Source organism: Pongo pygmaeus, chromosome 5, assembly GCF_028885625.2.
Source record: "Pongo pygmaeus isolate AG05252 chromosome 5, NHGRI_mPonPyg2-v2.0_pri, whole genome shotgun sequence".
NCBI lineage: Eukaryota > Metazoa > Chordata > Mammalia > Primates > Hominidae > Pongo > Pongo pygmaeus.
Window position 1 is genome coordinate 72,346,163 of NC_072378.2, and position 24,531 is coordinate 72,370,693.

The 24,531-nt window shown below is 38.2% G+C and overlaps 1 protein-coding gene and 1 pseudogene across 3 annotated transcripts in view; both read left to right on the plus strand.

Moving 5' to 3' along the window:
• Positions 1 to 24,531, plus strand: part of KCNQ5 (potassium voltage-gated channel subfamily Q member 5) — a 592,520-nt gene that overhangs the window by 381,602 nt on the left and 186,387 nt on the right. For all 3 annotated transcript variants that reach the window (XM_054490399.2, XM_054490397.2, XM_054490398.2), the window contains exon 2: positions 11,847 to 11,937. In XM_054490399.2, the coding sequence (XP_054346374.1) occupies positions 11,847 to 11,937 (91 nt within the window). The remainder of the gene's footprint in view (positions 1 to 11,846; positions 11,938 to 24,531) is intronic.
• On the plus strand, positions 87 to 1,690 carry LOC129037967 (lysine-rich nucleolar protein 1-like; annotated as a pseudogene).

A 24,531-nucleotide genomic window follows, 5' to 3' on the forward strand; every position in this document is an offset into this window, starting at 1 on the left:
TGGGCACCTGTAATCCTAGCTACTCGGGAGGCTGAGGCAGGAGAATCGCTTGAACCCGGCAGGCAGAAGGTGCAGTGAGCCGAGATTGCACCATTGCACTCCAGCCTGGGTGACAGTGTGAGACTCCATCTCAAAAGAAAAAAAGAAAGAAAGAAAAGAAAGAAAAGAAAGAAAGAAAGAAAGAAAGAAAGAAAGAAAGAAAGAAAGAAAAAGAAAATGTGGAACACATACACCATGGAATACTACACAGCCATAAAAAAGAATGAAATTGGGGTCACCGTGGAGCAGGCTCTCATGTGGAGGTGGGGAAGTTTGGCCCATCAGAATGATCACCAAGACACACAAAGCAGACCTGGGCCCTGGGCTCCCAGAGAAGAAAAAGAAGAAAGTGGTCAAAGAACCAGAGACTCAATACTCAATTTTAAACAATGATGATTACTTTGCCAATGTTTCTCCTATAAGTGCCACATCCCCCTCTAAGAGTGTGGTCCAAGGGAAGGCACCTGAGATGCCTCTAGTGAAGAAAATAAGAAAAAGAAGGGTGTCAGCACCCTTTGCGAGGAACACGTAGAACCTGACACCACACTGCGTGCCAGACGGCCAGAGAAGTCACCCAGCCCCAGGAAGCAGGTGCTTGGCCATTTGGAGTTCCTCTGTGAGGAGAAGAAAAAGAAGTCACCTCCAGCCATGTTCCATGCCTCTGGGGTGAAAACTTCCCCAGACCCCAGACAGGGTGAAGAGGAAACCAGAGTTGGCAAGAAGCTCAAAATACACAAGAAGGAAACAAAGGGGGCCCAGGATCCCACAGCCCTCTCAGTCCAGAACCCTTGGTTCTGCGAGGCTGGGGATGCTGTGGACACTTGCTCAGTGGGGAAGAAGGGTGAGGAACAGGCAGCCTTGGAAGCAGAAGAGCCCCAGGGAGTACAGTGGGAAGGTGAAGAAGAAGAAAAAAAAATCCACCAGGAGGGAGACGCCCTCCCAGGCCACTCCAAGCCCTCCAGGTCCATGGAGAGCAGCCCTAGGAAAGGAAGTAAAAAGAAGCCAAAGTTGAGGCTCCAGAATACATCCATCCCCAAAGGAGATGGCCCTAAGGCCCCCGCGAAGAAAAAGATGAAGTCCAAGAAGGTAGAGCAGCCAATCATTGAGGAGCCGGCTCTGAAAAGGAAGAAAAAGAACAAGAGGAAAGAGAGTGGGACAGCAAAAGACCCTTGGAAGGAGGAAACAGACACGGACTTAGAGGTGGTGTTGGAAAAGAAAGGCAACATGGACGAGGCACACATAGACCAGGTGAGGCGAAAGGCCTTACAAGGACAGATCGATCGAGAGTCAGGCAAAACGGAAGCTTCTGAAACCAGGAAGTGGACAGGAACCTAGTTTGGCCAGTGGGATACTGCTGGTTTTGAGAACGAGGAACAGAAACTGAAGTTTCTCAAACTTACGGGTGGCTTCAAAAACCTGTCCCCTTCGTTCAGCCGCCACCCCCTCCCTGACCCCCAGCATGATTGCAAGGTCCAACATAGCCCTCAGCAAGAAGGCGGCCGACAGCCTGCAGCAGAATCTGCAGCAGGACTGTGACCAGGCCATGAGCTGGAAGTACAGCCGCGGAGCCGGTCTCTGCTTCTCCACCGCCCCCAACAAGATCTTTTATATTCATAGGAACGTTTCCAAGTTAGTCAAGCTGGAAGATTAAACTCTAGAGTTTTGTCCCCTCAAAACTGCCACAATTGCTTTGATTATCCCATTTATGCTGGAGATTACAAGTTTTTTTGTGTGTGAAAAATCAGATCTTGGTGATGACCTTGAGCAGTAGGATATAAATAACTCCCATAAACTTAGCGTTCCAATAATGGAACACTAGGCATAAATGGGTTATTCAGTTGTGCTGATGAAAGCCATCTGACAGTTGGCTCACATTGAACACCTGTGGAGACTAAGGACAAGGACAAGGACAACTATCTTGATGGGCTTGGATGAACTGGGGAGAGGCAGCTCATGTTTGGGGAGCCAGGAGAACAAGTGAGTGGCTAAAACCTCCTGTTTTCTGTGTTAAACATTCCGTCCCTGTTTGAGACATCAGTGTGTACAGATGACCTTTGTTGAGTGTTTAGCAGGTGCTAGGCACATACTAGTGTTTTCCTTAATGTGTTTAATCTTCATAATTATGAAATGGGTGCTACTATTATCCGCATCTTATAGATGAGGCAACGGAAGTTCAGGGATAAAGTAATAAAATGCCCTGGGATCACCCAACCACTAAAAACAAACAAACGAAAGAATGAAATAATGTCCTTTGTCCCAACATGGATGGAACTGGAGGCCAAAGTCCTAAGCAAATTAGTACAGGAACAAAAAAACAAATACCAGATGTTCTTACTTATAAGTGGATGCTAAATGTTAAGTACCCACGGTCGTAAACATGGGAACAATAGACACTGCGGACTACTAGAGGGGAGGGGAAGGAGAGGGGCATGGGTCAAAAAACTACCTACTGGGTACTGTGATGACTACCAGAGTGTAATACCCATGTAGCAAATCTGTAGATGTACCCCCTGTATCTAAAATAAAACTTGGGGGAAAAAAGCATGATTTTCTTTTTTTAAACTAAAAGGGATTTTTAAAAATATGATTAAGAAACAGTGAAAATATGAGATGGGAAAACTGTTGGCTATTAATGAGTTCATATTTTTGCATTTAGATTTGTATCATAAGGCATCAAAGTATTTGGAGATGAAGCTGAAGAACTTTCATTAATAATTTCTCATAATATTTTAGCTTTTATTTATGTTCAGGAGTATGATAAATTTTAATAAATCTTGAAAAAATGTGATGAATGCCAAATGACCAGAGAGAGAGAAAATATCCTGAGTGTCAAAAAGGAGTAAAATAGGAGGCCCCGGGCTTTGTATATTGATAAGCTCAATAACAATTCCTAGAAATATTCTAGATAGAATATTAAGCAAATGATTTATAATAAATTTGAGGGCCAGGCACAGTGGCTCATGCCTGTAATCCCAGCACTTTGGGAGGCCGAGGCGAGTGGATCACTTCAGGTCAGGAGTTCAAGACCAGCCTGACCAACATGGTGAAGCCCCATCTCTACTAAAAATGCAAAATTAGCCAGGCATGGTGGTGCACGCCTGGAGTCCCAGTTACTTGGGAGGCTGAGGCAGGAGAATCGCTTGAACCCAGGAGGTGGAGTTTGCAGTGAGCTGAGATTGTGCCATTTCACTCCAGCCTAGGCAACAAGAGCGAAACTCTATCTCAAAAAAGAAAAAAGGGAAAGAACAACTATCATTACTAGAAAATAACATAAGTTCATCAAGAGTAAAAAAATTACATTAAATAATGCTTAATAATGCTTATTTCTTATTTTGATAGGTTAACCAGATTGCTACATCAGGGGAATACAGTAGATAAAATGTCTTGATTTCAGCAAAGCACTGATAAGTGTTTTATAATATCTTTGAGGGAAAGAAAGAGAAATTCAGGTAGGTTGATAGTAGTCTTGGGAGAAGAGGTACCTGATAGGGGGGCTCCAGAGTCAAGATATAGTGTTTGTAAAGAAATCCGAAAGATAAGGGTAAGACATTAGGAGGTTCTTGTTTAGGGAGTGGGTAGTTCATGCTAGGAATAAATGAATCAAGATTACCATAGTAATATGTAAATGTAACAAATATAAAGACTTTCCAGAAATCCAAGTGAGCAAAATCTATTCATTTTCATTTAAGTTCAATTTGAATCAATGGTGTCATTTAGTTCTTTTAAAAAGAATGCAACTTTAGATTGAATACTCCCATTTCAAAGAAAGAGTAGTAATAGACAAAAACACATCTTTACGGCTTTTGTTATTTGGTCAAATATATCCTGAATACCTTGTAACGTGCAGAAAACATCTGTGGCTGCTTACATAATATATGTAGTATAAGTGGATAAAAATAAGCAAAAGTTTGTCTTCCCATTTAACTGAAAGCCCTGGTTAGGACACAGACTATGCCTGAGTTCCCAGTTCCTGGTACAATGTCTGTAAATATTTGTGATTGATATAATACAGTGAAAGTAAGGTAATGATAGAACAGTGCAAAGAAATTGGGAATGAAGTCAATCCATAAAAATGTATGCCAGAAGGATCTGGGACACTATTACTATTTGTAATGTGGGTCCCAAATTCACCTTTGAGCCTCTTGACAGCCAAGGCACGGAAACAAATATGTTAAAAGATCACAGTCTCCAAAACCTAAAACTTCATCCCTTTTGCCAGAAGCAATGTGTTAATAGATTTTTCTTGCAATAAAATCCTGAGAGAAATTTCCCACAGGATGCCTCGTTGAGCAAATACAATGTGAAATAGGGAGAAATTCTTAAAATACAGTAAGCTGGTTAAATGCTTTTTACTCCTTCTTAACGAAATAGCAGAAAATCCAATACAGTTTAGTTAAAGTAATTCCTTTAGGGACCAAAGAAGTAAGGTCCAAGTACGCAGATTGCCAGTGGTCAGCTTTGCTCCAGGCCCTGTGGTGTGGTAGGAAAAGTACAACAAATTAAGTGATTGCATATCCTTGAGACAGTCTTTTTTGAAACCAAACTTTTGCTGTAGCTGGGCAGTATCAAGTTTGAATCTGTATTCCCCAGCAAGAATGGACAATGCAGATATTTACTGTTGGTGATTAAATGCCAATTCTTTTGCTTACACTGAAGAATGAGAATGAGTCTGAGTCCCACTTTGAGGGATGTAGCAACAAACTGGGCAAACGTAAAGAACAGTGACAAGGAGAATGACATCAGGACATAATTTCATATGCAAAGTAGACAGCAAACTGGGCTCGGTATATTGAATCTGAAGACCAACAGGGAAGTCATGATAAAACCAACCTCAAACATCTGAAGAACTCTCTTAGGGAGGAAGGAGCACACATCTGCTGTGGTCCAGATCCTGACCAAGGAGTAAAGGTCCCAGACAAGGAGAGCAAACTCAGGAGAAAATCAATTTCCAACGGTAGAGCTGTCTGTAACAGGGCTATGCCGCCGTAAAATGATGGGAGGGTCCTGGATTCTGGAGGGGTTTAGAGAGAGACTGCACAACTGTCTATCAGTGATGTTTCAAAAATAATCCCTGTCCTCAAAGGGAGACTGAATCAGAAATCCTTCTGGCCACACGAATTCCCTGATCCTGGGATGAGAAGGCATGCTCCATGTCTGTCTATGCAGAGTCCACTGACTGCTCTAAGGGAAACCTCTTGAACTGTTTATGGGTTCTGTTGCCATCTCCTAGCCATAGTCCTCAAGAAATACTCTAAGCAAGCAGAAACGACAGTTTCCCATATCCTCCAATTTCCTCTTAACATCCCACATGTAAAATGCAACATTTCATTCTTTAAAAACTGTTCGCTGATGACGATATTTTTAAAACTTCACAGGCCGGGCACGGTGGCTCATGCCTGCAATCCTAGCACTTTGGGAGGTAGAGGCGTGCAGATCACGAGGTCAGGAGATCGAGACCATCCTGGCTAAAGTGGTGAAACCCCATCTCTACTAAAAATACAAAAAAAAAAAAAATTAGCCAAGCATGGTGATGGGCGCCTGTAGTCCCAGCTACTCAGGAGGCTGAGGAAGGAGAATGGTGTGAATATGGAAGGCGGAGCTTGCAGTGAGCCAAGATTGCATCACTGCACTCCAGCCTGGGTGACAGAGCAAGACTCTGTCTCAAAAAAAAAAAACAAAAAAAAAAACTTCACAGAGATTTCAGTGATAGTATTTATTGATTAGGGTCTTTGTTAATATTTAAGATTCATTGCACTTGAAAAGCAGAATCGTGTAGTGTTCTAATCAATTATTCCAAATCACCGTTAAAGACACCAAAAATGTCATATTTAATTTTTATTGCTTTGCAATGGAAGCTGAGGCATGCTCTGGGTAGATCTCAGGTGCCAAATGCACTTCTCTTATGGAAACATTATGCAAAAAGGATATTTTGCAAAGTACCAAGTTTAGAAAGAAAGGTAAATTTAGGATGCTGGAAGAAAGAAATGACTCCAGTGCTTCCCTCTTCTGATGAAGTTTTGATTTCATTAGGTGGCCTGTCCTCCAGGCAAAGTGCTGTGGCAGCCAGTGGGGTCAGCTATAGTCTCTAATGTCAGCATGCACACTCCAGTCATCATAATTCATGAAATGCTTTCAAGGTCCCCTTGAGATCACTGAAGGTCAGTGAGAGCACTGAAGATCATACTTCATCAAAGCAGTACTTTAAAATTTATGAAAAGTCAGAAGCAGGGTTGAATTTCCTTTGGAAGTTATTTCTGAAGAATTGTTTTCTTAAAATATTCTATATCTTCTTCCTGTTAGCATCTTTTATTTCAATCCCATGGTTCCATTCCATTTAAAACATTTAAGGGCCGGGCACGGTGGCTCATGCCTGTAATCCCAGCACTTTGGGAGGCTGACGCGGGCGGATTACGAGGTCAGGAGATCGAGACCATCCTGGCTAACACAGTGAAACCCCATGTCTACTAAAAATACAAAAAAAATTAGCCGGGCTTGGTGGTGGGTGCCTGTAGTCCCAGCTACTCGGGAGGCTGAGGCAGGAGAATGGCGTGAACCTGGGAGGTGGAGCTTGCAGTAGGTCGAGATCACGCCACTGCACTCCAGCCTGGGCAACAGAGCGAGACTCCATCTCAAAAAAAAAAAAAAAATTTAAGATCTCCCCTCCTTCAAAACTTTCTTAATGAGTATAACTAACTTACATGGGCCATTATGCCATGGAACACTTACAGTCTGCCAAAATGCTTGCAGAGAGCACCTGCTAGGTGGAAATGTGTGTTTGCTTCAATCAGCAAAGCCTACTCTGTTGATTGGACTGTTGCATCATGCTAAGTTCAGGGAGATGTCTACTTTAAACCTCAGCTCCATTTCTCCTTTCTTCATTGCATCATTCACAATTGTTTGTGAGTATCTGGGGATTGTGTGTTTGTGTGAATGCCAATAGGGTAACTTGCCATGGTTCGTTCAGTAGAGCTTTTCTGAATGTTTTATTTTCACATCATTTTCACTCTTGCTAAATGAATCTGTGCTTGATGCACTAGTTCTGGAAGCTAGACATCATCTGTTATACAAGCACCCATGAGATTCCCAAGTCAAGCTTTTTGTCAAATTAAATCTGACAAATTGATTCTTAATTAACCCACAAGAAAGGCTGATGATAGTTTTCTTGAGTAAACATAGAGTCCTTTGAGTTGGTAATATTTAAATTTTTTATAAATTTCCTTCTTTTTCTCTTACAATAATCAGTGCCTTCCAAATAAGTTTTGGATGAAAGATCTAGATCAAAATGAATTTCCTCAGAAACAAAATATAAATGACTGTTTCAGGCAAAATAAAGGCCAATAGCTGTTCCAGACTAATTTTGAAGGAATATCCATCTTATGATACCTCAGGATTAATGTATACATGGAAAAACATTCATATTTTTTAAACTCATCATAAAGCTGACAGGTGCAAAAATGGGCCCTCTTCCAACCCCGTCTTACCAATTCTCAATTACAGATGTCTTAATTTTTATGTGTGCCATGGGCCCTTCAGCAATCTTGTGGAAACTATGAACCATTCCTCAAATATATGTGACTACAAAAGGAAAAATTATGTTGAAGTCTATTATTAAAACATTACACAAATTTGCAATATGGCAATGCATATGCTTCTTTATTAAAAACAACCCCTAGCAGTGGGGCTAATAGCTACATAATCTTGAAATGATGAGCAAAATCAATATTCAAGATGAAACAATTATGGTTTCATCTACAACTGTAAAATGAAATTTTAAAATCTGTAATTTTTGGGAGCAACAAATTCACAAGTACGGCTAATACCATCATGATCTATTGCCATGGTTAGTGAAAGATAAACACATGATTTTTCCCCCTCTATGTTCACAACCCCCTAAATTTTACACACAGATCCCCTGGAGGACCATGGACTCTACATTAGGGTAGCCTGAGCCCAGTGACTCTTGCCACTGCTTCTACTTGTATTCAACCACTAGAGAGGTGCATTGGGGTCATGGTCAGTACTCAGCATGCATACATGTGCACAGGATCCTCAGAAGCAATAGAGTCAGCAAACCCACACACAAACCCCACTATGTCACTGCCAATCAGCCCAACATCTGAACACTGTCACCTTAGAGGGGTCACTCTGTGTCAGTTCAGTGTTTTCTCCAGCCAGAAAGTCTGCCTCTGGCAACGATACCAAGAGCTAATTCAGAGCAGAATGTGTTCATTGTTCTCCATGATGTCATTTGCCAAATGAAATAAATCGTTCTAGAATATCCTCTATGCTTATTTACCAAAACTTTATATGCTTGGTCTGCACTGTCAGGATAACATGTTCCATACATTTACTTCTTCTAGGGGGAAAAAAAATACTTCCATATCTCCAGCTAGAATTTGTACCCGAGATTTAAATCCACATTTCCATGTGAATGTCTAAAACTGGATTTATCCCCTTCTCCCCAAAACCAGTTTCTCCTTCTGACTTTGACTTTTCTTCTCCTAACTTGTACAGTCATCTCAGACTTCCCAGCCACCACACCCGCTTCCCAGACTCCACTCCCCAATTTACAGCATCCCTTCAGTCTCCCTGTTTACTCCATTCTCATTTCTACTATGTTCATTTACAGCCTAACCTGGATTCACTGTTACCCTTGTTCCTGCCTCTCACTACTCAGATCCATTCTATACACACTGCTGCCAACTTAATTTTCCCAGAAGGCAACTCTGATGACCCTTTTATCCTGTCCAGAAATCTTCAATGGCTCCCCATTTTCTACTGAACTAAATGCAGATTCTGCCCTACAAGCCTCTCCTCCACTTAGCTCCAGACTCCCAATTCAGCCACCTGTTTCATCCTGTTCTGCAAACTTTGATAATTCTTGTTCCATGAAACAAAAGGCAAATAGTTTGCCTCATTCATTTTCTGACTTGCTGCCTTTCACATTTTGTACCCTCCTTTTAGGATGTGTTTCTCCAGAAATTTCTCTTGTTGAAACCTTACTCTTCCTTCAAAGACCATCTCAAATACCATCTCTTTTTTGGAACCCTTCTTGATGTGCTCCCACCTTTCCCAACTAAATAGAATCCCTCCCCACTTTCAGCCTCTGTAGCATTTTTCTTAGCACTTATCTGCCTCTGCCTTTCATTCTGATCCAATATGTTCACTTTGCCCACCTCACTAGATTTTAATTCCTAATGGTAAGAATTTGTAGACCATTCCTGAAAATCCATTTTTTGCATAGGAATTATTTCAATACAATTGAAAACATGTATTGAGTACCATTGTAAAAGGCACTGTACCAAAGGCTACCAGCTGTACAAGGCTAAATTAAAACAGCATTCAAATATTGATGAAGAAGGAACTAGCAATAAGGTGTGTTTTGAGCACAGACATAGAGATTATAAAACTGCCATTGGGATGCTCTTGAAGGAGGAAAGCATCTTAATGATTAAATAATCCCCTGCTTGCTTTTCCAAGTGTTTTCTGGTAAACCTGGACTTGGTGGGGAAAGGGAGGGAATATCCAGATAACGGCTCCTCACCAGAGGAGAACATCTATCACTGTCATCTGATGCCACATCATCCTCCCAACTACCTTAGTAATCCCTGTATTTCACTTTCTCATTTGTAGTTTGGGGGTCAGGTAGGTGCACTGGATTTTGACCACTAGTTTGCAAATTTTAGTCCATTAGGACCAACTTAAAATATAATCCACAGTATCCTGAATCATTAGATGCATGAATCAAAAGTAGGATGATGCCAGACACACTGTGGGATGCTGAGGTGGGAGGATCCCTTGAGGCCAGGAGTTTGAGACCAGCCTCAGCAACATGGTGAGACCCTGTCTCTACAAAAAATTTTAAAAAAAAATTAGCCAGGCCTGCTGGCCTGCACCTGTAGTCCCAGCTACTCAGGAGGCTGAGGTGGGAGGATGGCTTGAATCCTAGGAGTTCAAGGTTAAAGTTACAATGAGCTATGAATGCACCACTGCACTCTAGCCTGGTCAACAGAGAAAGACCCTATTTCTAAAAAAATAAAAATGAAAAATAAAAAAGCATGATGAATCCTTAACATCGTGTACTAGGTTTTTTCCACTAGCAGGATCTTTCCTTTTGGAGACTTCTGTTTAGAATGGCAACCCCTTTCCCCTCAGTTTGAGGAGATAGAGAAGTGTCTACCTGAGCCGAGAATACCACCACCATTCTCATCTCTGTTGCTTATTCAGCACACTGCGTAGAGGCTTAGACTACACAGTGCTTAGGTTCTCTTTCTGCTACACAACCTTGGAAAAGCTACAAATGTTAATTCTCAGTTTTCATATCTGTAAAATTGGGATTATAATAATTTTATTCCATAAATTGCTGGCGATAACGTAGAGATAATTGATAATGTAAGAATGAGGAGAATGCATTTAAAAGGGGCTTAGCACAGTATCCAGCTTATAGGAACCCCTCTATGAATGTTAGCCATTATTATCAGCATAGAAAACATGTTGGGATAAATATAAAGAAACAAGGAATAAATGTAGTGGGGTCATCTATTGACCCCTGAATAGTCGGGGGTCAACAAACATTTCTGTGGGCCTTACTGTCCCTGTTATAACTACTCAGTTCTGCAATCATAGCATGAAAGCAGCCATAGACAATACATAAATGAATGACTGTGACTGTGTGCTGATAAAACTTTATTTACACAAACAGGCATTAGGAGCCAGATTTGTCCTGTAGGCATAATTAGGCAAACTCTGGCTATAGTGCCCAAACCCTGGCCTTTGGGAACTTCCAATCAAGTGTGGTGGTAAGACTTGTAAGACTTTTCAGGGGAAGCAAGGAGGAGTCAGGGACTAACTTCACCATCATCCAGAGGAGCATAGAAACTTGGTATTTTAAGACAGCTTACTATATGAATTTCCCAGAGAGGAACACAAGTAAAAAATACGGCCTAGAACAAGTAGCTCAGGTTTTTTTTTAATACTGCCTTTCAAAATAAGTAACTTCAACTTTGAAACAGAGCCTTCCCTTTTAGTAGACGTTTTCCTTGGAAACTCAGCTCCCTCCTTGATTGTAGAAGTTACACATTTGTAGGAATAAAAATATCTGTAGATTAATTGATAGACAATGCCTGATCCTGACTTCTGTTCCTTATCCTTAAATATGAATAGACAGAGCTGAGAAGTCATTTATCCAGCAGTTTGACTAGAAGGAAATGGAAAGTGTATGGGTAGCAGAGGAAATCATTCACTTCCTTTTCTATTCTTATTATTAATATATGATCTTATTATTAATAATATAAAGGAATAGCAAATGAGAATCCATGAGCAATATCAGACCCTGAAAATGATCCGGTGGCTGAGTAACAACCAATTAGGACACTTGATAGTTTAGTAAAGTTGCCAAACAGGAGACAGACTCGGCTCCTTTGAATAAAGTGTGACTGCAGCGTGGGTTCCCCAGATAGGAGAGAAAGAACATACTTTCTGGGCCTCTCTCAGGATCGTTGTTTGGGAAGGAAGTTGTATGGGAAATTCACAAACTCTTAGATGCTAACATTTAAATGCAGCGTGCCACACACACAAACCCACAAACACAACCTTTTTTTCATCAATAAAATTGCAGAGGAGCCCCATTTGCACAGTATATCATATTGTATTTTAATATCCAAAATGGCTAGTCCCTTCCAGAGTTTTTATGAGTTCATGTGTGCTAATTTAATGGGCCTGGTGCTTTATTCATTTGAAGCAAGAAATTAAGTCTGTGATAATAAGGCAAGGTTCTTATCAGATTTTTCTTTTTTGTTGTTTTACAGTTTTCTCCTTGTCTTTGGTTGCTTGATTTTGTCAGTGTTTTCTACCATCCCTGAGCACACAAAATTGGCCTCAAGTTGCCTCTTGATCCTGGTAAGTGAAACATGAACAAGAACGTACATGAATGTTGTATAAGAACTGCCTATAACATTTATACTATGCATCTTATCCTACAAAAAAATCCTATCTAAAAAAGAGTTACTGAGAAATATAAAAATTTCAAAGATTACTGAAACATTTGCCCACCAATTTAACATGTAGTCAATCCTTAGAAATACATAGAAATGTTCAGGATTACTATTACACAGCAATATCTTGTGTTGTAGATATATTATAAATAGAAGGCAATATTAGAAAGCAGTTTTAAGTATGTTTATCTATGCTAATAAACAAATTATATAAGAAGAGTCAGTATCTATGAGCCCTCTCATTATATTGTGAAAGACTATAGAGTAGAGAGCATTTTCCAATAACTGTAATTTGGCAGTAGCTAAATATAATTGGCCAAGAACTATGAACATATGGCACCTCATAAGAAAATAGAAGGCTCCTTCATGCTCTTTTCAACCAACAGACTGCATTATGAGTTTTGCTGCTAATGCAGTTACCTGGTGATAAATTCTGCAGTTTGCTCTGTTTCCATTATGCTGTCAATCCTCAACCACACAGAATTGCTCAATTCCCTTTAAAATGGAAAAAGACCCGAAGATATTTTTATCAGAATTATTCTGAGCCTTTTAAGCTCTCATACTTTCTATTACAACTAAACTATAGCACTGTACACTCAAATCACATCTGATTGAAAGTTTGGTTCATTTTCAACTATTTTGACCCACTCACTTTGCCCAAAATTATCAGATTTGACAGTCTTAGAGCTATTTGAATGAACTATAAACTGGAACAGCTCACTGTTTCTGTAAAGCCTAGGGGTATACAGAAGCAGGAGGAAAACGGTAAGATGGTTTACGTGCCCTAATAAGCAGAGGTTCATTATGTTACAGCAATAAATATTGAATATGAAAAAATTGTTACTACCATGAAGGTGGAAACTGAAAGATTTCAACTCATATAACCTGAGAGAGGGGGCAGATGCTTTTCCCACCTTTGCTTTCAGATGGCTAGTTTGTACTTAAGGTTGCTAAGACATCATCAAGTCTTTCAGTGCAATATCAGGGAGAACTCATTTTGAATCTGTAATAAATCTCTCTGAATTCATTTGCATACAAATTGTGCTCTAGCAGCATATTGCTCATGTTAAGGTTACCGTTTCAAAGCCCAAGGTAGAGAACAGATAGACCAAAGAGCACATCAGAGATCTGTTCCATTTGCAAGCTTTTCCTTTGGGTAGAAAGTAGGCTTTTAACCTTGCCCACCCTTTTGATAACACGAATGATCTGAGCTCAAGGGCTAAGGTATAGCTGGCTTTTACGTCCACATATAGAACTACAACCAGGAATTTTAGACTGAAAATATAAATCTGATTTTTAAACTTGGAAACAAAAAACTGGATCTACTGCATGACCAATATTGGGAATAAATCAATCATTAGGAATCTCATGAAAAGATTTCTTCCAGAGCCAGGTCAAAAATCCAAAATGTTAGATTTATGTCCTCCAAACCTCTGAAATATAAATTCTGTCATTGCTAATGAATTTCTAAATAGTCCATAGAAACCCATGTAATCACAAAGTCTAAAACTGATTAGTATCTTGACTTTTAAAACCTGTTGAATAGTGAACAATGGATCAGAGTTTAGTAACTAGAGTTCATTTAGTAGAAAATAAAAATGTAGATGTCAGTCTTGAATGCTTTCCGATTTAGCAAGGTGGAAATGAGTTCCTCTATGCAGGTGAGGCCTTTGTTTTGAGCAATGTGGTTAGTGCTACAGATAGATATTCGCAGAAACCTGTTGCAACAAGGCTTTCCATAGGGAGAGGGTTTGTTAATCCTACTATCTTTGTACTGTAGTGATACATTGTCAAAGTATATTCTCAAAACCTACCTAAAAATATGCAGACTGCATTGCAGAGCTAAGATTCACTGATAATATTCTTCACCAATGTTTTCTCCAAAATCTTTTTATCTGGACAAAAAAATTCAAATACAGTCTTTGTTTTACTTTTTCTTTAGCAATGAATAAATTAGGAAAGCATTAATATTTTAATTATTTTTCACAATGAGTTAACATAGTATATTATAAAAGTTCAATCACTTGTAGAAGATTTGGAAAAGTCAATCGTTAAGATGACAAATCTTAATGATTTAAGTAATGTCTCATTTATTACCTTTCAACATGTATTTTTGAGACAGTTACTATGATTTCAAAGTCACAGAACTCATAGAACACGATTCTGATTAGCAGTAAAGTTCCCGAGATGAGACATATCGAAGGAATTACCATCCAAAGGAAGAAGAAGGATTATCATTCAAATAGTAAAAAGGAATGGCTTTTAAAATGCTTGCAAGACCAGGCACAGTGACTCACGCATGTAATCCCAGCACTTTGGGAGGCCGAGACAGGCAAATCACTTGAGGTCAGGAGTTTGATACCAGGCTGGCCAACACAGTGAAAGCCCGTCTCTACGAAAAAAACACAAAAATTATCCGGGTGTGGTGGCATACACCTGTAATCCCAGCTATTTGTGAGGCTGAGGCAAGAGAATAGCTTGAACCCAGGAGGCAGAGGTTGCAGTGAACCGGGATTGCACCACTGCACTCCAGCCTGGGCAACAGAGCAAGACTCCATCTCAAAAATGAATAAAATAAAATAAAATGTTTGCAAAAATGTACAATAAATCCATATTTGTACACTTTTCATGTACACTGTTGATGTATAAAGACAACACCAGAGGTGTACATTTAGAACTATGTATAAATCCTATATCGGGATTGTGTATTTTTTCATAACTTCCATCCCTTTTGGGTTTTTTAACATTTTAAAATATGTTCAGATATTTCCTACAATTCTATTTCTGTGCAAGTGAAAGGCACCCACACTTGTGACAGGGAGCACACTACAGGCAAACCTGGCTTGTAGACAGAGCCCTCTTTGACACTCACTCTTTTCCACCTAATTGTTCCTTTGAGGGCACCAGTGTGTTAGGTGCAGGCCATCCCTTTAGACATCTCTTGCTTGCCTCCTGGGGGCCCCCATAAAGACTTTAGCTGTCCATCCCACATCCAAAAAGGAAGTCTCCCCTCATTTCCATCCAGAATGGCACTGCCAACGCTCTTGTAAACTTGTAACTTCACAAACTTGCCTTGGTTACAAGCCAAATGAATACCTGTGTTAATTTGCTCATTTATTCTTTTCAGTTGTGGGAACTGAGGTTTCAGCCTATACAACCAGGTTCCTTATTTCTCTCCATAGAAGCAGTAGAGCATAGACTTAAGAATGTGATACAGATCATAGTCGGGCTCCATGCATTCAAATTTCACTCCTGTCCAATTTTAGCTGTGCGATTTGGAAAATCACTCCACTGTGCCTTAGTTTTCTTATCTGTTAAAAGTGAATAGGAGGATTCTAGAAGAAAGACAGAGTAGGAATCACCAGGATTCTGTCTCCCCACCTAAACAACAATTGCACTGACAGAATTTGATGTAATTCAATGGATGAAACTCTGGAATCTATTGAATGTTTGCAACTTACAGAGGAAGGCTTGGATGGTAAGTTGCAGTTAATTTTGGTCCATTTCAGCTCTTAGCACAGTGATAGCTACCCATCCCGTGAGTCCAGGCCCATTGCAGGCAGCTGTGCACATGTTCCAGGAGGGACCTGAACACAGCTTATAAGGGCCAGGATGGGCAAAAAGAACCCTGTCCTCCAAATATCAGAAATCTGACCTCGGACCACTAATTGCTGCTTCTGATCACAGAGGCGCAGACAAAAAATGTGGCAGCCATTGCTGTTGCACCTTCACCCACTGCTGTAAGCCCCTCCCCCACCAGCAGAAGTGACTTCTAGGGGGTTAAAAGGATCCTCCCCACATCCTTCATTTTTCTTTTTTTCTTTTTTGGAATACAGTGTATAAAGATGTAATTATGTAACATTAATAACCGAAAGGTGTAGGGCTAGAGATGTAAAGGAGCAGAGTTTTTGTATGCCATTAAAGTTAAACTGGTATAAATTCAAATTAGAGTGTTATAACTTTAGGATGTTAATTTAATTCCCATGGCAACCACAAAGAAAATAGCTATAGAATATACACAAGGAGAAGTGAGAAAGGAATTCAAACATTTCACTACAAAAAAAAATGAACTAAACACAAAAGAAGGTAGCAATTCAGGAAATGAGAGACAAAAAAAAACTGTAAAGTATATATAAAACAAAGAGCAAAATGATGAAAGTATCTCCTTATCAGTAATTACTTTAAATGTAAGTGGATAAAAGTTTCTAGTAAAAGACAGAGATTGGCAGAATTGATAAAAATACATCATTCAACTATGTATATGCTTAGTACAAGAGACTTACTTTAGATTCAAAGACACAAATACATTGACAGTAAAAGGGTGGAAAAGATATTTTATGCAAATAGTAAACAAAAGAGAGCAGAGGTGGCTATACTAATAACATACAAAATAGACTTTAAATCAAAAAAGTTATAAGAGATAAAGAAGGGCATTATATATTAATAAAAGGTTTAATACACCAAGAAGATGAATAATTATAAACATTTATGCACCTAATAACAGGTAATAAAATACATGAAGCAAAAACTGACAAAATTAATGGGAGAAATGGATAGTTCTACAATAATACTTGAAGACTTCAATACCCTACTCTCAATAATGGATAAAACAACCAAACAGAAGATAAGTAAGAAAACAGAAGACTTAACACAATAAACCAACTAGGACTAACAGACATATACAGAACACTGTACCGAATAACAATAACATAAACATTCTTCTCAAGCGTACAGGGACATTCTCCAGCACAGGCCATTATGTTAGCCCGCAAGTTAAGTCTCAACGATTTTAAAAGATGGATACCACACAAAGTATTTTTTCCAGCCACAATGGGATGAAGTTAAATATCAATAACAGAAATAAAACTGAAATATTCAAAAATTAAACAGCATGCCTTTGTTTTATTTTTTTTTCTTGAGACAGAGTCTCACTTTGTCACCCAGGCTGGCGTACAGTGGTGGAATCTTGGCTCATTGCAACCTCGACCTCCTAGGTTCAAGAGATTCTCCTGCCTCTCAGCCTGCTGAGTAGCTGGGACTACAGGCATGCACCACCACTCCCAGCTAATTTTTGCATTTTTAGTAGAGGCAGGGTTTCACCATATTAGCCAGGCTGGTCTTGAACTCCTGACCTCAAGTGATCTACCTGCCTCAGCCTCCCAAAGTGCTGGGATTACAGGTGTCAGCCACTGTGCCCAGCCTAAACAGCATACTTTTAAACAACCAATGGGTCAAAAAATAAGTCTTAGAAATTAATGAAAACAAAATGCAACCTGCCAAAACCTATGGGACACAGTGAAAGTTGTGGTAAGATTAAAATTTATAGCTATAAATGCTTACATTAAAAAAAAGAAATATCTCAAATCAGCAACTTCATTTTACAACTTAAGGAGCTAAAAAAGAATACACTAGACCCAAGCTAGCCAGAACAAAGGAAACAATAAACATGGATAAATGAAATAAAGACTAGAAAAACAATAAAGAAAATCAATGAAACCAAAAGTTCGCTGTTAGAAAAGGTTGACAAAACAGACAAACCTTTAGATAGATGAACTAAGAAAAAAGAATACTCGAATTAATAGAATCAGAAATGAAAATGAGAATATTGCTACTGATTCTACAGAAATAAAAAGGACCATAAGAGAGTACTATGAACAATTGTATGCCAACACATTGGAAATCTAGATGAAATGGACAAATTTGTGGAAACACAAAACCTACCAAGACTAAATCACAAAGAAATAGAAATCGAATAGAGCTATAACTAGTAAGGAGATTGAATCAGTAATAAAAAATCTTTCAGCCACAACAAAGAAGCCCAGGATCTGATGGCTTCACTAGTGAATTCTAACAAACATTTAAAGAACTAATATAAATCCTTCTGAAACTATTCCAAAAAAATAAAAAAGAAGCAACACTTCCTAACTAATTCTATGAGGCATTACTTTGATGCCAAAGACATAAGAAAAAGAAAACCATAGACCATTATTTCTTACGAACATTAGTGTAAAAATCATCAACAAAATGCTCGTATATTTAGCAGAATATCAAGAGGATTATACACCTTAGTCAAAGGGGATTTAGTCCTTCAATGAAAGAACAATTCAACACACAAAAATTGATGAGTGTTATATGCCACATTAACAGAATGAAGGGAAGATGCCACATAATTATCTCAATTGATGCCAGAAAAAACATTTGAAAAAATTCAGTACCCTTCTATGATCAAAATATATATATATACTCCACAAACTAGGAATGGAAGAAAACTACCTCAACATGATAAAAGCCACATATGAAAAACCTACAGCCAACATCATACACAAAGGTGAAAGACTAAAACTTTTCCTCTAAGATCAGGAAGAAGGCAAGGATGTCTGCCTTTGCCATCCCTGTTCAACAAAGTACTAGACGACTGTACTAATTGCTAGCTACAGCAATTAGGCAACTATTAAATAAAAGAAACAAAAGGCATCCCAACTGAAAAAGTAAGTAAAATTATCCCTGTATACAGATGATGTGATCTTATATGTAGGAACCCCTGAAGATTTAAAAAAAAAAACTGTAAGAAATAATAAATGAATTCAGCAAAGTAGCAGGATGCAAAGTCAATATACAAAAATGAGTTTCATTTTACCAACAATGAAGAATTTAGAAAGGAAACTATGAAAACAATTCCATTTATAATAATATCAAAAAATACTTAGGAATTAACTTAACCAAGGAGATGAAGAACTTGTACAATGAAAACTACAATAACATTGCTGAAATAAATTAATAAGACATAAATAAATGGAAACTCATTCCCTGTCCATAGTTTTCAGAACTTAATATTGTTAACATGTCCAAAGTGATCTACAGAGTCAATGCAATTCCTATCAAAATCCCAATGATGTTTTTTGCAGAAATAGAAAAACCCATCCTAGAATTCATATAGAATTTTAAGGGACCCCCAAATTGCCAAAACTATTTTGAAAGTAAAGAACAAAGCTGAAGGACTTATAATTTTTTATTTTAAAACTTACTACTACAAAGCTACAGTAATCAATCATGAGGTAGTTTCCTATAACATTATGAATGTATTTAAGCTACAGTAATCAATCATGATGTAGTTTCCTGTAACATTATGAATGTATTTAATACCACTGAACTAGACTTTAAAATGATTAAGCTGTAAATTTTATGTTATATATAGGCATAAAGACCAACATTTAGACCCATGGAATAGAATAGAAAGTCCAGAAATAAACCCACACACATATGGTCAAATGACTTTTGACCATTCAGTGGGGAAAGGGCAGTCTTTTCAACAAATGGCGATGGAAATATTAGATATCCACATGTGAAAGAATGAAGCTGGACCCTTACCTAAGACAATACACAAAAATTAAGTTGAAATGCATTAAAAACCTAAAACTATAACATTGTTAGAGGAAAACATAAGGCAAAAGCTTCATGACATTGGATTTGTCAGTGATTTCTTGGACATAACACCAAAGGCGTAGGCAACAAAAGAAAAAAATAGAGAAACTGAACTTCATAAAAATTTAAAATGTTTGTGCATCAGAAGGCAGTATCAACAGAGAAAAAAGGCAACACACAGAATGAGAGAAAATATCTGCAAATAACATACCTGATAAGGGGTTAATATCTGGACTATGTAGAGAATTTCTGAAACTCAACAACAAAAACAACCTGATGAGCAAAGGACTTGAATAAACATGTCTCAAAAAAAAAAGAGGTACAAATGGCCAATAAGCACATGAAAAGATGCTCAACATTATTAATCATTAGGGAAGTGCAAATCAAAACTACACTGAGTACCACCTCACACCCGTTAGGATGGCTACTATCACAGAAACAGAAAATAACAAATGTTGGTGAGGACGTGGCAAAATGGAATCCTTGTTCACAGTTGGTGGGACTGTGAAATGCTATAGCCACTATGGAAAACAATACAGCTTTTTTTCCCTCAAAAAAATAAAAAATAGAATTACATGATGCAGCAATTCCACTTCTGGATGTCTGCCAAAAAAACACTGATGGCAAGGTCTCAAAGAGATGTGTACACCCATGTTCATAGCAGCATTGTTCACAATAGCCAGAATGTGGAAACGACCCAAGTGTATACTGACAAGTGAATGGATAAGCAAAATATGGCATATACATACAAAAAAAGTATTCACCCTTAAAAGGAAGGAAATTTTGACATATGCTTCAACATGGATTAATGTTGGGGACATTATGCCAAGTGAAATTAGCCAGCCACAAAAAGAAAAATAATGTATGATTTCACTTGTATGAGTGAGATACCTAGAATAGTCAAAAAATTATAGAGACAAAGTGGAATGGTTGTTGCCAGAGGCTGTAGGGATCAGGGAATAGTGAGTTATTGTTTAATAGATAAAGAGTTTCAGCATTACAAGAAGAAAAGAGTTAGGGAGATGGGTAGTGGGGATGGTTCTGTAACATTATGAATGTATTTAATACCACTAAACCATACTTTAAAATGGTTAAGCTGTAAATTTTATATTACATATATTTTACCACAATAAAAAAAATTGAGAAAAATCTTTTAAAAGATTAAATGAGCATTAGGAAAAATAGCTAATACACGCTGGGCTTAATACCTAAGTGATGGGTTGATAGATGCAGCAAACCACCATGGCACAAGTTTACCTATGTAACAAACCTGTACATCCTGCACATGTACCCCGGAACTTAAAATAAAACTAAAAATTAAAAAAAATTAAATGAAATTTAAAACTCAAAAAAAGTGGTTAATGATATAGCCTACTTCATAATGCTGATGCGAAAATTAGATAAATTCAAGTGCTTAGGACTGGGCCCAACAGAAAGAAGACTCTTGGAAAGCTAGCAAATACGATCATCATGGGATCTTCCATGTTTAATGGAGACCTCATAGGGCCACAAGTACAGGTGAACTGTGGAACATTTGAAAATGCTACACTTGAGAAAATATTATATTTTATAACAGAAAACAAGTATCTGTGTAAGAGTTTTCTCACCGCAATCAAACACTGTTAATTATGGAAGCTTGCTACATAAACATGTTCTCTAAAAGTGACTCAGTGGTATACATTCAGCATGCAGCATGTGTTCACAATAGCCACTTATTTCTGGTGACTAATGAAACTGATTTCAATTGTTGCAGCATTTTAGTAAATATGTCTGATGACAGTGCTTGTGGCTTTATATCTCTTCTCTCGATGTCTGCATCTACTGAGTGAAACATCGGGCAGGAATAAATCCAGATCTGATGGACTTGCTTGCTCTGCCATCACCCTGGTGATAAAATTTGTGAACTCAAGAACATGTATGAAATTGTGTGTCCACATTCCAAGGACAGTTAAAAGCTGGTGTTAATTTCCTATATTTGGTGACTCCATCAAAAATGAAAGGGAGCCAGCATTTTTTAAGTACCCTTCATTTATTAGGCTCACTGATTTCTCACTAGAAAAATAAAACTGGCAATGTAAGTATCCCCTCCCATTTTCACAAATAGTTAAATAAGTTGTGCAAGATAACACACCAAGTGTAAAATAGCCAAGATTCCAGCTTAGGCCTGGCTGAGGAAAAGACTGGGCTGTCTTCAGAGCATCCCGCTGCCTCTCATTCTCCTGCTTCTTTCAAGGCTGACAAGATTACCAAAATGCATTTGCCAGCACCCAATGAAGTGCTCATGTCTAAGGCTTCTTTTTGTTCCATATGTGCCAAATGAGGCTTACAACACTTTTACTTAGGATGCTATGCTTTCATAAAGAGTTCCACTTACCAAGTTATCACAAATGGGCATATGAATTCAGACCACTAGAAGTTCTTTGTACTGAGAATTCTAAATTCTGTTTTGCAAATATTCAAGAGCCTGATTCATGGGGTAAATAGTCAAGTATAAAAGTTCATCTTCTAGCCCCAGTTCACTTTACTCAGGTGAGTATCATGCTGTTGAAATGAGTTCTCCTATTTCCAGGTTAGACTATTGTGGTAAGTTTTGTTTGGTTTGTTTTGATTTCATTAGCCAAAGGTTGTAGGTTTTAGCATTGTATTTCCCACCTTTTTGAGAACAATACTGTCTGGAGTGAATTTCCTCTCTGTTAAAGAACTTCTTGCCATCCAGATTAATTTTAAAGTATTTATTTTAAGTTTTTAGATGAAAATTGTCCATCATGTTGAGAATAGAAAACTCCATTTGATGAAAGTGATGCATATTATTTGCAAAATTCTTATTGCAGGTTATCATTTCTAAAATTGCCCACCCATAAGCAGTAAAAGGAATGCCACTATCAATTTTAGCAAGATAGAGCCTGTCTCAGTATATTTGTTCTTGTACCCTCCTGCTGTGTTAGAAAGACTCCAAACTACAAATGGATCGTGCTCAGCATCTGGATGAGTACTCTATCCAGGCTTTCCAAAACATCCAGATGTTTGACAGCTTCTACATATGCATATTTTCTCCTTATGCTTCAGGTAGCAAAGTAAACATGGGTTTATTGTTTCCTTGCACAGTGACTCTGCTCCTGAATTGTGTACAAACTCAATTTAGGCAGGTCTAATTATATCTTAAATGTACTAGTGGAGCTTACTATTTAAAGAAAATCTATAGGGAATTCTTTTGTAAAGTGAAGCATCCCCTTGAAAAGGTAATAACAGCTACATAATTTGTTACATGTTTGTTTTCTTTTTAATGCGGGCACATGCATTTTTAATTGCCATATAACTATTCCCTGTATATATATAACATGGTATTGAAGAATTGGAGACATTGTTGCCACTTCCTATATACCAGTATTAACGGGGGAGGGAAAAATCAGCCACAAGCACATTTACCAATCCTTGCAAAGTAGAAAGGTTTGCACATGAAATTGTAAGGGTTTGATATAGAATGAGATGACAGTAGTCTTTACATTTAAAACTTCTGGTATTAAACATTGTAAGAGAGGATAACAGAGTGTAAGGATAAGAATCCATTTGAGGATATTAAATCTTATGTTTGTAAAGGCAGTAACACAGTATGAGATATGAAGCAATCAGATGTGAGGAATGAGCGATGCTTCTTTAGATTTATCACATCCCTATAATTTACTGCAGAAAGCTCTCAGAATATCCCAATGAACATTGAAAACTGCAATTATTTTCCTTTGCTTTTCTTTCATCAAGGAAAATGCAAATAAACTCTAAAATGATTCACAGAGACTAACGACCCTCGTCAATCTGCCGATGACTGAAAAGAAAAAAGCAGGAATAGTTAAACACCTACACTGAATCTTAACAGAGGGATAATAACATAGTAAGTTGCCCCATAAAAAGTATTTCAGATATTAGAGGAAAGAATTTTTGAAGCTAAAGATAATTATTGTGCCTGAAAAAGACCATGCCTCTATCTACAATTAAGGAAGGAAAGAATTTTCCATATTTTTGTGCAAACATTGATGTCTAACCAAGTGGTCCAGGCTATACCACCGAACTCTATACAACTTTGTTTCAAGACTTGACAGGCTACCCAGCAGACATCGTTAGAGCTATAAATGAGCCATATTCAACCAGGTCCACACTGATGTTTAGCTCTTATGCCCTTTTGAGCTTCACAAAAGTATATCTGACCGAGAGAGAAAGAGAAACAAGGTAGTATGATAAATTTTACAGGGTTACTGGAAAATAAAAGAAGTCAAAATGTTTGTCAGTAAAAGGAAAAACACCCTTCCCTTACTATCTTTCCATGCTGTGATCGTTTCCATCATTTGAAACCTAGACCAAATACCTCCTCCTTCCTGAAATAAACTTTCTTTCCTCTAACTTTCCTCAGTCCTGTCTACTTGACATTGTATCTTCTCCATTATTCATTTATTCAACAAGATGTGTGCAGTACCCAATATGGATGAGGCATTCTTTTTTAGGAGCTGAGGAGATAGCAATGAACAAAACAGCCAAAATCTCTGTTCTCATGGAGCTCATGTTTTTGTAGAAGACCTAGAATAAACAAACAGGAAAATCAATATATTAGATATTACAAATGAAAGAAAAGCAAGTAAAAGGAATAGGTAATGAAGGAATGTTTAGATAGTATGTTTAGAGAAGTCCACTGAAACGAGTGGCAGAGACTCGAATGGAATGAGGCAAATGAGGCATGCAAACATTAGGGAAAAGAACATGCCGGGCAGATAGAGCTTCAAGGACATAAGCTTTAGACAGGAGCATACCTGGTGAGACAAGGAAGGGCAAGAAGATGAGCAACTGAAGGAGGGTAAGCCAGGGGTGGGAGAAGTGGAGAAAATGAGGCACCAGTTGAACTGTAAATTTCCTGAGAAGAGAATCCAAAGATGATTCAGTGACACCACTTAATACAGTAATAGTTGGTGGCAAATCATCAGTAAATGAAAGGAGATGGCCCATTTAATTTTATAACACTAATATTGACATGTTCATGGAATCATGGATATGGCACCAAAATTCAGACAATATGCAGGACCTGACTTTAGAA